Source organism: Pristiophorus japonicus, chromosome 15, assembly GCF_044704955.1.
Source record: "Pristiophorus japonicus isolate sPriJap1 chromosome 15, sPriJap1.hap1, whole genome shotgun sequence".
Lineage (NCBI taxonomy): Eukaryota > Metazoa > Chordata > Chondrichthyes > Pristiophoridae > Pristiophorus > Pristiophorus japonicus.
The window spans coordinates 21,147,056-21,162,063 of record NC_091991.1 but is presented as its reverse complement, the minus strand read 5'-3'; the positions used below and the strand labels follow the sequence as shown (position 1 = coordinate 21,162,063).

Here is a 15,008-nt window from a genome sequence, read left to right as displayed (position 1 = left end):
ACGAGAGAGAGAGGAACAAAATAACTAAATAGTGGAAATTTTGATACATTTAGAATAAAAATCCTAAATTTCAGAACCTTTTAGCAAATCTAAGAGATATATGGTAAAGAAGGAAAAAAGCAAATTATTTTAAGTTTTATGATTGCTTGTCTCACCACACACACACGCACACTATTTATGTATAAATTTAGCCTAGATGGACTGCTACTGGACTATGAGACTAACAGAATAGGATACCAGTGTTCGATCACCAAAAGAATTGGTTCCTTTTATAAATATGTGACTTTGTTCCTGTATTTAATGTATTTCTCTCACAGGGACTTTGCCATGCAATAAGAAAAGTAACATGGAAATTTCTTCTAAATTACTTCCCATGGGATAGTACAAAAGAATTCAGAAGACTATTAACCAAAAGAAAAACGTGAGTTATTTTCGTTCTTCTAGACATAACGTAGTTTTGAGAAAACGAGTGCTACTGTGGGATGTTTCTGGACCCCTTCTGGTCTGTTTCAGGGTCTGAGCAGGTAGATTGCAGTTTCTGTGTATAGCCGATATGTTCTTTTGTTGTGGGTATTACTTCTGCTTTAGTGGACTTGATCATATATTTAAAACTACATTTTTAATAAAACATTTAATAACCATGATTTTAGAATTGATCTTTGTTTATCTAGCAATGCAAGTTAGTCTGGTTGGCGCATCAATCGGCACATTTTAGATCTTGCTTATATTTCACGTGTATAGAGACGAGTACTTCAGGATGAAGCTACAGTGGAAGTCAGTCAGTGAAGAACAAGAGAAAAGAAATACAAGATTGAAAGATTACAAGAGTCTTATAGGTAAACTAATCTTTTTAAAATTAATTTTGAAAGGAAAAAAACAAGTATTCAAATGGAAATTGTAATAATTCTGTGACTGAGAATGTTCATGTCGAGCAAGATGAGAGTTATGGAATGTTTTATTACTTTTGGTACTCATTGCCTGCATAAGTCATGCTCGGAATAAATATATACCGAATGCAAAATGAAACTTCCCATGCTCTATTCCAGTAGCACATCTTGACTTCAACTTTCACAAAACACCCTTCTCCCCATGGCACTAATATATATATATATTTTTCATTTCCAACACCTGTCATCCTTTTGGTCTCTGAGCATGATTTCTCAGCAGTTCTGTTCTTATTAGGGGTGTCCACTAGGAACCGAGTTAAGACCTCTCAAATTGTTTCGTTTCAGAACTCTCCAACTAACAAAGGGAAAATCCCATCTGTTTGGGCTAGATTTTAATCCAGGCCAAGGCTAGTTTACTATCATAGTTGCATAAACTGCATGGCATCATCAATTTCTCATTCCTTATTTGTATTCCATACATCACGTATTCCTGATTCAGGGAAAGCAGTTTTGCAGTACTTTTGAGGCTTTTGATCTCTGAGATGAGCTTTAAACCTCACACCCAGTCTATCACCAATACTAGCTCCTTACGCCTGTATAACATGACCGATCTCTTTCCCGACTGCACCTTCATTGCTGAACTGATCTTCCACGCCTTTTTCACAATACTTGGATGCTTGTCTTATCACAGCTTCTGTGCTTGGTCCCATTCTTCACTGACTTTGTTAATGTCATCAAAAGAAACATCCTCTTTGCTGATGACACTTCGCATCATAAAGTATTTAATTTCCTTATCAGTAAAGCAAGTGATGACTAAATTACTGAAGTGAGACATACACACAGGAGGGGAACAAATCATTAGTTACAATCAGTGCTGAGAATAACAAGGCAGTAATTTAGTTGAGCGGTTGATTATCATGCTGTCTAAATAACTCTTCTGTAATTTAAAAAAAAAATCAGTCTTCACTTACAAATGTTCAGCTTCTTGGCTTGGTAATTGTAAATATATCTGATTCACATTGGGTCAAACAATTGGCGATGTCCAGAGAAGCTATTGATGGCATGGAAGTCCAGGCTGGGCAAAGTCTCTGACTTGGCTGCTGTTTTCCTAGTGCGATTCTTCCAAATCTTTCTGTTCCAGCAATAACAGATGCCAAATTCATGAGACATACGTTCTTATTTTCTTAGCTGCCACTGGAGACATTCTGTAATACAAAAAAAACATTGTACCTGCAGCCTTGTGAGAAAAACATTGCTTCGCCCAAAAGTATTGGTTTTGCTATGTTAGCCATTTCTGACCCTTTGTTTCCTCTGAGACATTTGCTTTACAAGGCTGCCCATGCTGCTGTTTATTGCTTTGTTGGAGTGAGATATTATTGTAATGTGGTTTAATGGTATTAAGCAGTAATGCAATCAATAACTACCAGATTCTGCATTTGCCATACTCCTGTTCGTTCTCGTTATATCTAAGGATAAGGGGTAAGCCATTTAGGACCGAGATGAGGAGAAACTTCTTCACCCAGAGAGTGGTGAACCTGTGGAATTCTCTACCACAAAAAGTTGTTGAGGCCAACTTACTAAATATATTCAAAAACGAGTTAGATGTAGTCCTTATTAGGGGTATCAAGGAGTATGGCGTACTGAAGTTGCATGTTCAGCCATGAACTCATTGAATGGCGGTGCAGGCTCGAAGGGCCGAATGGCCTACTCCTGCACCTATTATCTATGTTTCTATAGATTGTCATTTAACAATCCTGGCTTTTTCATGGAGAACTGAAGAATAGTTAAATTTGCTTTAACAGTTTGATGAGAAATGTTATCATCCTTTTAAATGTAAACTGTAGGTTTCTCGAATGCTGCCATTTTACGACGGATTCTGATCTCAGGCCAGTATCTGCAGAGCATATGCGCAGCAGACCTGCCGTGGGTCATGTTGCCAGCTTAAGGTTGTGCTGACCGCAGGAACAAAGGAGCTCTACACATATATTCTTTGATGAGAGCACAGCATTCCATTCCCATGCCAGCAAAATTGTAACTTTGAGAGCATGGGAGGCTCTTCTCATGACATTAATAACGCCTAAAGAAAGCTGTTCTGAGGAGGTCCAGTGAACTACCTGGATAGTTTTAAAATGCGGCCTTACAATGGGCTGAGATTATGCTACTGTTTGGTGAGAGACGTGGTCTCTCAACTCTTGCTGTGATATACCTGGAAGCCAGACTGCTGATCTGACTCCCAAATTGCACCACCACCTTGAACTTAACGTGTGTTGTAGTAGAGCAGTAGCCAATATTTAACTTGTTCAATACAAATCAGTCCTCCTTTTAAAGAGTCAGTCTTTGAACTGTTAAGATGATTGTGTTTCAGAGTTTTTATCTTAAACTGTTGAGGTTTTGAAATTATTGAACATTTTTATTAGTTTTGCTCCTTGATGCTGCTTTATTTGGATCCCTGCTGAAATGTCAGTGCATAAATTCCTGATTCTGATCAGAGCTTTTGGTGCAGTGCTTTGATGGTTTAAACAGCATGTGTATTTCATTGTTGATTTAATGTATTTCACTTTGGGAGGGGAAAAAATCCACCAGAAACTAGGAGCAGTAAAAGAAAATTTATATCTGAAGGTATTGTTTCAAACTTGTCTCGTAGTATACATTTTCATTGTACTTTAATGGTAGTTTAGAAAATTTAATTTTGTTTTCTTTTTTTGAAATAAAACATTATTTTAGAGAAAGATGTCAACAGAACAGATCGAACAAATCCTTTTTATGAAGGGCAAGAAAATCCTGGATTGATTCTATTGCATGACATATTAATGACCTATTGCATGTATGATTTTGACCTTGGTAAGTATTATGTTCTACGAAAACTATTCAGTTTTGTTTACACAAATATTTACATGTGTTTTTTTGAATCTTTACAGGTAAAATATGTACTATAACATTTTTTACCAAAATATTTAATGTTTGCAATATTTAAGTTGTGTATTAATGAAAATGTTACAACGGTAAGACTATATAGATAGTGACTGCATCTTTACTTGAAATATCAAACTATGCAGATGATAAGCGCATGCTATTAAGTTACTGATTTCAAGTTAGTTCAGGAGCTGTTGGAATTGCTCGTCAAATAAAGTGACTTTAATGTTGCTAAATTATGAACTTTTTAATTTTTAGGATATGTTCAAGGAATGAGTGATTTGCTTTCCCCTATTTTGTATGTTATGGAAAATGAAGTGGATGCCTTTTGGTGCTTTGTTGCCTTTATCGAACAAATGGTAAGAATCAAAATGAGCTAGTAGTGAATTCTAATTTTTGCAAGCATCTTAGAGATATAATTTCCAATCTTTTCAAATGGAAGTTTGGGTACAGAATTTAGCTCAAGTGGAAGGAACTGAGCAACTCAAAAGCACAAGTAAAATGTATAAGTTCTTCTGACCTGTAGGATAGATACTGTCTATACCAGCCAATTGGCATATTCTGTCTCTTTGTTACACATAATAAAACATAATTTTAGAATTTTTAAAATAATGTCTGTAATTTTAATGGCCATTATTTTAAGGTGAGTGTGGCCTTAGGAAAAATATTGGTGAAAAATGTCAAATGGCCACCTGAGTTAGGCATGTGTTACTGTTGCCAGTAAGGCAGAAGTTACTATTTTAGTACCCTTTTATTTCTTCAATTAGCCATAGAGCTAGAAATATAAACTAACTAGTTTTGAAAAATAAATGTATGTTTTCATGTCACAAATTCACAATTTACAGCAACTGAGAGAATTTTGGAAATGTCCTAATACTTGGGTTGTGTAGCCACACAGCGTTAGTGGCAATTCACCAAATAGTGCTAGAGTAGAAATCTAAGTATATATTGTTAAATAATCTAACTTATTCCAAACTTTACAAATTGACATAAAACATATTTCCTGACTATTTTTGAGGTTAGAACAGAAAAATTACATTCTTTCTGATGTAACCAACAATATTTCTCCAATGCAAAAAAAATTTTTGTCAGGCAGTTCCAATTCTGATTTTGATCTTCCAAATCGATCAACCCACCATTCCTTTTTTGTTTGAATCTGATATCTCAATCATTTCCATTTCCTTATGTATCATTGCATCCTTTTATTTGCCATCTCTCTTCCATATTTATGTTCTTCCTTTCCTATTACTGTATTTTATTCCTTCACTTGTTGATTATTTTATATAATGTTCTTCTCTTGCCTTTCCTGTTCTATTTCTCACCTTGCATTTAATCTTTCGATGTTGCCTTTTTCTTATTTCCTTGCTTATCTCCCACAACTCTGAAGAGATTAGCGAAAATGGGAATTCAGAACTTTTAAATTGTCTAAAATTAATAATTACAAGGCAAAGCTAAGCAATATTGGTTGGTGTATGTGGTTAGCCACAAGGTTAATTTGAGAGTAAGATACAATATTTAATACACAGTATGATAACTATCAAAATGACTTGTTTGTTTTACTGCACATAAATTTGTAATATCATGGAAGTATGAGTAATATCTTTAATTTTATTGTAGCATTGTAACTTTGAGGAGCAAATGCAAGGCATGAAAACAGAATTATCCCAGCTGAGTTCACTACTTAAATTACTAGACCTTGGGTTCTGGAATTACCTTGGTAAGTGTGTATTTTCAAGTATGTATATAAAGGAACTAGGTTTAGCCTTGTATTCATTAAAACAAAGTACAATGTTTAACCTTCTGTGAGGTAACTGACTTTGTGAGGTGGAGCATGGCAGCGAGGAAAATTGAGAAGAGGGTTGGAGCGATGACGCAGCCCTGTTTGACCCTGGTTCGGATGTGGAATGGGTCCGTAATGGATCCGCTGGTAAAGATCACTGCCTGCATGTCGTCGTGGAGCAGGCGAAGAATGTTGACAAACTATTGGGGGCACCCAAAATGGAGGAGGACACTCCATAAGCCCTCATGGTCGACAGGGCCTTTGTAAGATCGAAAAAGGCCATGTATAAGGACTGGCGCTGCTCCCTGCTGTCAACAAGCTCCCAGGTGGAGTGGAACTAAACTACAGAACCAGTGGGAAGTTGTTTAACCTACACCGCCTCCAGGCCAGGTCCAAGATCACCCCAACCTCTGTCATTGAACTGCAGTACGCGGATGATGCCTGCGTCTGCGCACATTCTGAGGCTGAACTCCAGGATATAGTCGATGTATTCACCGAGGCATATGAAAGCATAGGCCTTACGCTTAACATCCGTTAGACAAAGTTCCTCCATCAACCTGTCCTCGCCACACAGCATTGCCCCCCAGTCATCAAGATTCACGGCGCGGCCTTCGACAATATGGACCACTTCCCATTCCTCTTGTCAACAAAGGCAGACATTGATGCGGAGATTCATCATTGCCGCCGATGCAGCCTTTGGCCACCTGAGGAAAAGAGTGTTCGAAAGCCAGACCCTCAAACCTACTACCAAGTTCATGGTCTACAGGGTTGTAGTAATACCCGCCCTCCTGTAGGGATCAGAGGCATGGACGACTTACAGAAAATACATCAAGTCGCTGGAGATATATCACCAACGGTGTCTCCGCAAGATCCTGCAAATCCCTTGGGAGGACAGACGCACCAACATCAGTGTCCTCGCCCAGGCTAACATCCCCAGCATTGAAGCACTAACCACACTCGATCACCTTTGCTGGGCAGGCCACTTAGTTCGCATTCCAGACACGAGACTCCCTAAGCAATTGCTCTATGCGGAGCTCCTTCATGGCAAACGAGCCAAAGGTGAGCAGCGGAAACATTACAAGGACACCCTCAAAGCCTCCCTGGTGAAGTGCGACATCACCACTGACACCTGGGAGTCCCTGGCCGACGACCACCCTAGGTGGAGAAAGTGCATCCGGGAGGGCGTAGTGCTCTTCGAATCTCAACACTGCGAGCGTGAAGAGGTCAGGCACAAGGAACGTGTGGTAAATCAGTGCCACCCCCTCCCTTCCGCCAACGAATATCTGCCCCACCTGTGACAGAGTCTGTGGTTCTCGTGTTGGACTGTTCAGCCACCAAAGAACTCATTTTAGGAGTGAAAGCAAGTCTTCCTTGATTCCGAGGGACTGTCTATTGAACTGACTATGTTTGGGACCATCATTAATAATTGTTGCCTGCAGATTGAAAACTAGCGCAGAGACTCTGGAAACCACGGTACAGTAGCGGGATGTTGTGTTTTCACATTCCTCACACTCCCCAAGAGACAGTGGTTGTAGGTGGCCAGCCACCTTGTAGTTTTTGAAAATAATACATTCTTTGAATAGAGAGCTGCATTTAAAAAAAAAAAATTAATGTAGTCACCGTAGGACCTTCTCCCAAAGTGTAGTCTACTCCTGCTAATTCAGTCATTTCTTGTAGTTAAAAAATAATGAATGTACAGTTAATTATATTTGCTTTTAATTTGAAAGGCTACGAGGAGCTCGTGCAGAGTTTAATCTAGTTGGCGCCCCCATTTGAAAATTAAGTTTTAAAAAGTTTGGTTTCTGAATGTTCAGTGTTTTTTCTTCTTCTGTCTTTTGGATTGGACGTTAAATTGAAGCCCCAACTAACTTCTCAGCTGGATGTAAATGGTCGTCCCCTGGCACTGATTTGAAGAAGAGCAGGGGAGTTCTCTTGGCGTCCTCGTCACAATGTCTTCCTCAACCAACGCCACCCAAACAGATTAACTGATCATTTATCTCATTGCTGTTTGTGGGACTTTGCTTTGCGCACATTGGCTGCTCCATTTCCTTACATAACAGTACTGATTACATTTCAAAAATACTTTATTGGCTGTAAAGCGCTTTGGGGTGAAAGGCGCTATATAAATGCGAGTTTCCTTTTGTTTTTGCTGAGTTCAGATTGTATTTCAGCTTTGGTATTTGAATAAAAATATGGACAAAATAACTATGCTACAGAGTGAAGAATTTTAGATAGCCCTATTCAACTGGATAAGAGGATTTTTAACAAGCTAAGTTGTTTTCCTAGAATCTCAAGAATCTGGATATCTCTACTTCTGCTTCAGGTGGCTTCTGATTCGGTTCAAAAGGGAGTTCAGCTTTCAAGATACTCTTAGACTTTGGGAGGTTAGAATTATTTCATACATAATGTACATATGAATGTTCTTTTGATTCGCAATTGATCTTTGAAGAAAAGTTGAAGAGTTACTTTGAAGTAACTCCACTTTCATCTGAAGGAACAAAACGAGTGGTCCATTGATTTCTCAGTTTCTGCATATTTCAGTTTAGTTATGAGTATTGGGTGCTGCAGCATGAAACTTGGGTAGCTCATTCTGAGGCATATTTTGTGCTGGATTTTCCAGATCAGAAAGTAAGTCATAACCTTAGACCAGTAATGCTGTTTTAAAATCTGAGCATAAATGGTCTATCGTGTGTGGATATTTGCTGCTTTATTTATTAATGCAAATATATTTGTTTCAATTTAATCAAGCTACTACTTTAACACGTACTTGGTTGCTCTTGAAATTACACACACACAACGTATGAAATTTCATTGGAAACTTCAGAGAATGTTATTATTTCTGTTCCTAACCAAAACATTTTCAATTTTCTTCATTTCTTCGAACGCAGCTAGCTAATTTGCTAATAATTCATTGATCTTTAATCTATAAGCTCCATATGTAGTATTTTATCACGTCTTCTGAAAAGCCACATATATTTATTGCATTAGTCTGGGTTGCATTAGACCCTTGCTCCCATAGGCAAACGGGTAGTGTGCCAACACTAATTTACTCTTAACACAATCCCTGAGAAAATACATATTCACGATTTGTGGTCCCCAAAAGGACGGGTAGAAATTTTGATTTACGTATGCATTATTTGATTCTCTCGCAATCATTTTTTTTGTTACATTGAGTTCAATCATTTAGGGAGGATATATTGAGTTTCCTCAGGGAATGTTGAGTGAATATTGTTTCCTGTTTTTAAAAAAGTGTCTTCAGCCAGATGTTGAACTAAATTTACTACTGTAAAGTATGGATAAAACAATTATTAACATCAACCAGGTGAAGAAACAAAAACCATAAAATTGAACAGATATTTGCAGATTATTTCTTTAAAGAGCTGACACCAGAACTGTATCAAGAATGTTCATTTATCCTTATACACTTCTGGAACAGAGTCACAATAGTAATAAAAAATCACGAGAAGGTAGGAAATTGAATTCTGAGTAACAGTGGAAAACATTTCTCCATTTTGTAGGTTATGTGGACTGGATTGCCTTGTCAGAATTTTCATCTTTTGATATGCTGTGCTATACTAGATACTGAAAAACAGAAGATAATGGAAAACCATTACGGCTTTAATGAAATTCTAAAGGTACTGAATTACTTATTCACTAAAAGGTCAGATGCAGAGGTGTGTTTTGCATATATTTCAGATCAGTATATAAAAAGTCCTATGGCTCAATCCTCCTTTAAAGGTTGTATAGTGCAAGATTGCAATTTTTTCTCCAAATCCATATTGAGGGCTTTTTATTTGTGTATTCTTTAGCACATCAATGAACTTTCCTTGAAATTGGACGTAGAAGAAATGCTTTGTAAAGCAGAGGCAATTTACTGCCAAATGATGAAGTGTAAGGTGAGTGGTATACTTTGAAGTTTTTAAGCACATTGTTGCAATGAATTGTGCTTGAGAAAATGACAAAGCTCTTGGATTACGCATGGGGCCAAAAATCGCGGTCTCTACGGGCTCGCACGATGTGCGCACGCATGCTGGAAGCCGTGCAAGTTCCGGGTTTAGGATTCGGCACATGCAAACTGTCAGTTTCTTTTGACCGTTCCAACGCATCCCTGGGAGAAGGATCTTTGCTGGTGGAGATTCGGGCTATTTGCCCAACTCTTGCTCAGCAAATGTCCTTCAAACTCTTACTCGTGATAAAAGCCTGCGTTTTACCAGCGAAAGAGTTTTAATAGATAGAAAAAATAAATGTTATTACTTTTTTTTAATATAAGAAAACCCTATCTATGAAGGTAAGTTTATTATTAACTATTAAAACATTTTTTTAATTCTAAAAAATAAATTTTTCTCAAAACATTTAAATGAATGCAATTTCTATTAATTTTTTAAAAGTGAAGTGTTTTTATTATTTATGTTTGTGTTTTATTTGGAAGTATTCTCATTGATAGTAATGGGAGCTCGGAGCTCCAATTACTATGAATGAGAATACAGGTGCAGCGTTGAGAATCTGGAGTTCCAGAATGTTCCTAAATCCAGACTCCGGATTGGTTGGTGGCAGGATCGTCTGGAATCTGTAAATTGTTAGGAATACGGAGCCGGAGACCCTGCCGACTTCCAGGCCTCTCCTCGCCGCCGCTGCCCTTACCTCGGATCCCCCCCCACACCGACCAGCCCGACAACCTCATCGGCGGGGGCCTGCCCGAACACCACGTCAGCGGGGTCCCGCCTGGCCTCCTCCTCGGCGGGGGCCCGCTCAACGACAACATCCTCCGGGGGGACACGCCCAAACACCACCTCGGCAGGGCCAGACGGCCTGAACAGCTCCTCGGCGGAAATCCCCCACCCCCCTTTCTGACGTTCCGAAATCCGGAAATACTGGAACCTGGGCTTGGGTGTTTCCGGATTCGTGACGTCAGCAAACAAATCGAAAGCCCGATATCCAGTACAGCCTCGGTCCCGAGTGTTCCGGATTTTAGGCCTTGCACCTGTACTAGATTGTGATTGGTGGTACAGGCTCACGTGATCCCAGCATACGCATAAGCCCCTGGAATACGTGCGCCTCTGCACTCAAAAGACACATTTCAAACTCTCTTGGCTATCTCTGTTGTCACATGAACTGATCAGTTAATATAGGAAAACTGCAGAGGATTCAGTGACAAAAGGTTTACCATAGCAACCTTAGACGACCATATTTCAATTTCCTGTGTGCTATTCTTGTTACCAAAGTCATGCTAATATTTTGAATAATAGCATGTGTGTTTTTATGTAGAACAGCAATAACTTCAAAATAAAACTTCCTTATAATTTTTTTAATTAAATAATTCTTTATATTATGTAGGATTTGCCACAGGCTGTTGGTGAGATTCTGGGCCTAAAGGATAGCACTATTGTAACCCCTGATTTGGAAAGCAGTGCATCGGTTATCAAACGTCCCTGGAGGGCAAACCATTCAGGTGTGGCAACAACCTCCTTTACCCCAGCGAATGAAGGCTTAGCAGGACATGGAGACACTCCACAAAATGGGCACAAGATGACAGCTGTGGAATGAAACTAAAAGCTGCAAGTGTGGAACCCGAGGAACGAGTGATGCCACAATGTGTTAACTTTTTGCTGAAGTCCTCATAGATGACACATCAGTATTTGGAATGATCAGTGGGTTTAGATATGTTGTGTAAGGCGAGAGAGAGAGGGGGATAGGACAGGAAATGCACCAGTAACAATTCTGAATGTTTAAAACAAATGAATGCAGAGGAAATATACATTTTTCTAATTACTTAAACCATAATGGCCTTCATTTGGAACTGCATTTTTTCAGACTTCCTCATGTCAAGCATTTGCATGGATGTTGGATAACAATGAGGTTTTGTTTTGTATTAATATAAAAACAAATATTTTGTTAATTCATGAAAGCTTGTCCAATTAGTATATATGATTTTATTTTTAAAAGTGTTTTTTTTCTCTCAAATGCCTGCTGAAATCAAAGAAGTAATGTTTTTTGTAGTTTTTAAAAATGTTAAATGTACAAGATTTACTTAGATCTGATAACTAGCTTGTCCAATCCACACAGATGATTAATACCTGTCTAAAATAGGGCAACTTGGGTGATACCTTATACTTGACCGGTTTTTGTGGGAGATCAAGATTTCGGAAAATAAATGGAGTGGGTGGATGATTTTAGATAACGTTCAGCTATTGATTAATTCTTTTAAAAAGCTCTACTAGCTGTAATTGTTCTAAGAAAAAAATAATGTGTTGGGCTACCCTGTAGATTTTGGATTAGCCATACTGATGGTTCTAACAAATTTGATCACAACCACTTAGTAAAAAAAAACCTGTGAATACTGCAAATGAGACTTTAGCAATTTAATTAATATCGTAAACTGCAATGTTCTAGAAGAAAAAAATCTTTACAGATTTTGCTGCTGCAATGCATTGTTATATGCAGTGTTAATTAGTGTTCATATTATTGTCAAATAATGAGGCCAGATGATCATTTGGTTTACCATTCTGAGGTTATTTTACTAGACCTGAAGTTAGTAGACAGCATTACCCAGAACTCTCAGGGTCCTGATAAGCTTTCTTATGCGTGAGATGTTCAGAACTGCCAACAAAGCTTCTTAAATTGCGATTGATAGAGTGCTTAGTAAACTAATACCCTATTTCAAAATGCAAAAAAAAAGATTTTGTATAATCTTATCAGCTGAGAACACGTGTTGAAAAGCTTAATTTTTAAGCTGTTGCATTGCCGGTCCATACTTTAATGTATGGTATAATAAAGCATGTTGAATAAATGTAAAACTTGATTTACCTTATGATTTTTACTATATTTTAAGAAATGTACAGTGGCAAAATTTCTAACAGTTGTATAAAGCCTGAAATTTTGTATTCTGATTACGTGTACAAAAGTAAATGTAATATATAACTCTCCTCTCTCAAATTTGTACTTTGTGTTCACAAAAACTTTTTTCCAACAAATACGGTTTGAGGAAAAAAAATCCCTATTTGTGCTGCTTGCTTTTTATTATGGAAAACTCGATCATTTTATTTTATAAAGGCACGAAAATCCATGTACCATGGAAAGAAGACAGAATTCCATTGATGTTTATATGATACTGCCCATTAATAGAATTGTGACACAGAAACATTTAATTATAACTACACATTTCTGGAACTATTAGCTTTAGCTAATGACCTTCACGTAGTTCTCAGCTCAGCCTGATTTCATTCACTCTGAATTCCTGGAGGATGTTAATGAATACTCACAAGAACTCAAGTAACTGAGGCTGAGCAAACCATTAACCACAGTGCCATTGACCGAACAGACAATGCCTTGGTGTTTCAGCCCTGATAGTAGCTCTGTATTTTGAGCCATTCAAGTTACCAGTTACTTCCTAGTGTCATTTCCCCTGTGGTTGACTTCTACAAGGGTTTTACAATTTTTGGCATTTTTCCCCACATTTTATTTCAAGAAACTATACATTACAAATATTTCAAGTTAAAACAGGAACACTGGCAAACATTTAAGGTCCACACATAAACAATTTTAAGTTTAAAATGTTCAAAAACTTTGCTTTTTTATAAAAAAAATCATTGGTTTATATTCTCAACATGCCATTGACTTAATTGTGTACCATAATTTAGCACTTCAGGTCCAAGGCAGACATGGGATGGGGCAGTACAGGAAGAGAGGTTCAAGAAGCCTATCTCGCCTTCCCCAGGGATATTCTTCATTTGAGGTACTTTGCCTATACATTTGAGGATCACTGGTGGCATTAGCCTACCACTTCCTCTTCAGGGGCATATTGTGGTGTGTAAGGGGGTCTGTTGTACATGTCTTCAAAAAGCATACACACTACATGATATTTTCTAGGTGGAGGCCATACATTATCCACTCTGACTGGAACATATCTCACAGGCACTATAGAAACATTCCTCAATGATTTCACAGCAGTTCCTGTAAACAGACCAACTCCTCTACAATCTTGAAACTATATTTTCTCCATAACCTTCCTGTACAGAATTGCATGATTTGTAGGATGAGCAATGACCCCAGTGCAGTAATCTGCCTACTGAATCGAATGCTGTTACCAATCTGATTAGACAAAATATAAAATCTGGCCAGAATTTGTACTGGTTAAAGCAACTAATGTCTATATCTTTAGAATGGTGTGGAACTATGAAGCACAAAAAGGAATGAATAACTTTTAAAAATGAAAAATTGAATATATGATATGGGGAAGGTGAATGGCACTAAATGGATAGCTTTCAGATTGAGGGTAGAGGCACTATAGGCCGAATGGCTTCTTTCTGTACTGCAAAATTTGTGTCTATTATTGATTTGAAAATCTTCAATTAGCTTATTAAAATTAAACTTTTTCATTATGGATTTCCTTAATAACCTGAAGTATTAAAAATTACATTGAGAGCAGAGCCATTTCCAGGACAGATACACAGTTTAAAGCATATTTTTGTAATAATCTGCCTTAAAATTAAAGGAAAGCATTATTTACACATTTGCAGGAAGTTTTTTTTAAGTTTACACCGACAATTATAGGGAGGCAAAGAAGAGTGCTAGTGTTCTAGGTTTTAATTTCCTGTTGCCCAGGAAATTAGCACAAATCGACATAATCTTTCAGTTTATGTTTGTGAAATTTGCCCGTTCTCCAAATTTCTTACTAGTTTTAAAAGATTTATTGTGCTGTGTTTCAATAGCTATGACATATATTCTCTGCCATTTATAAGGAAATGAGTTTTATTAAAAATTGTGCCATAAGAACCTTGATGTGGAACATTTGTCTCTGTAGGTTGCTGGATTTGGACACATTTCTGCGATATGTACATAAAGTTACATTGATCTCAAATCGAATTATTGTTTCAGACATTGTCAAACTTGGACCCATAATATTGTAGATGAAATAAATGATTAATTAAATTTATATATGCCATTGTACAAAACATTGAGTTTTCATTATAACCTCATTCTGTCATGTGGACAAATTTAACTTTTACTTTGGAAGTAATTAAGGTACAATATCAGTAAATTCATATTTTTACTTCCTGATTTTATGATTGCATATGTGGTACCTCTTCATTCCATGATACAGAAAAGCCATTGTTACAATGAAAGGGCAGCCACTCCTAATATTTTATATGTAGTATCTGATGATCTTCAGTACTTTGTTTACTTTTGTGAATGAAAAAGATGTATGCTTTCAAGAGATAGTGCTGCATCTATTTTTTTTATTTGTGGAATGAGAATTATTTAACTGTTTGCAAATTTGACTTCATCCTTAGTTTCACATCTAGTTCATGTCTAATTCTGGGCATGATATCTGTGTCATTTCTTTGTTTGGTTATTGCGACTGGAAATTGAGCTTTGTCACTGTTAAGTGGATTATAAGATCTAGAATGGCTAAAACCATTTCTTGCATT

At 37.4% G+C, this 15,008-nt stretch overlaps 1 protein-coding gene across 1 annotated transcript in view; it reads left to right on the top strand.

The window, feature by feature from the left end:
- Positions 1-14,515, top strand: part of tbc1d15 (TBC1 domain family, member 15) — a 73,960-nt gene extending 59,445 nt beyond the window's left edge. The window contains exons 9-17 of the mRNA XM_070900200.1: positions 318-421; positions 742-836; positions 3,612-3,728; positions 4,059-4,159; positions 5,418-5,517; positions 7,867-7,964; positions 9,099-9,215; positions 9,390-9,476; positions 10,915-14,515. Of these exons, the coding sequence (XP_070756301.1) occupies positions 318-421; positions 742-836; positions 3,612-3,728; positions 4,059-4,159; positions 5,418-5,517; positions 7,867-7,964; positions 9,099-9,215; positions 9,390-9,476; positions 10,915-11,124 (1,029 nt within the window). The 3' untranslated portion in view covers positions 11,125-14,515. The remainder of the gene's footprint in view (positions 1-317; positions 422-741; positions 837-3,611; positions 3,729-4,058; positions 4,160-5,417; positions 5,518-7,866; positions 7,965-9,098; positions 9,216-9,389; positions 9,477-10,914) is intronic.
- The last annotated feature ends 493 nt before the right edge of the window (positions 14,516-15,008 follow it).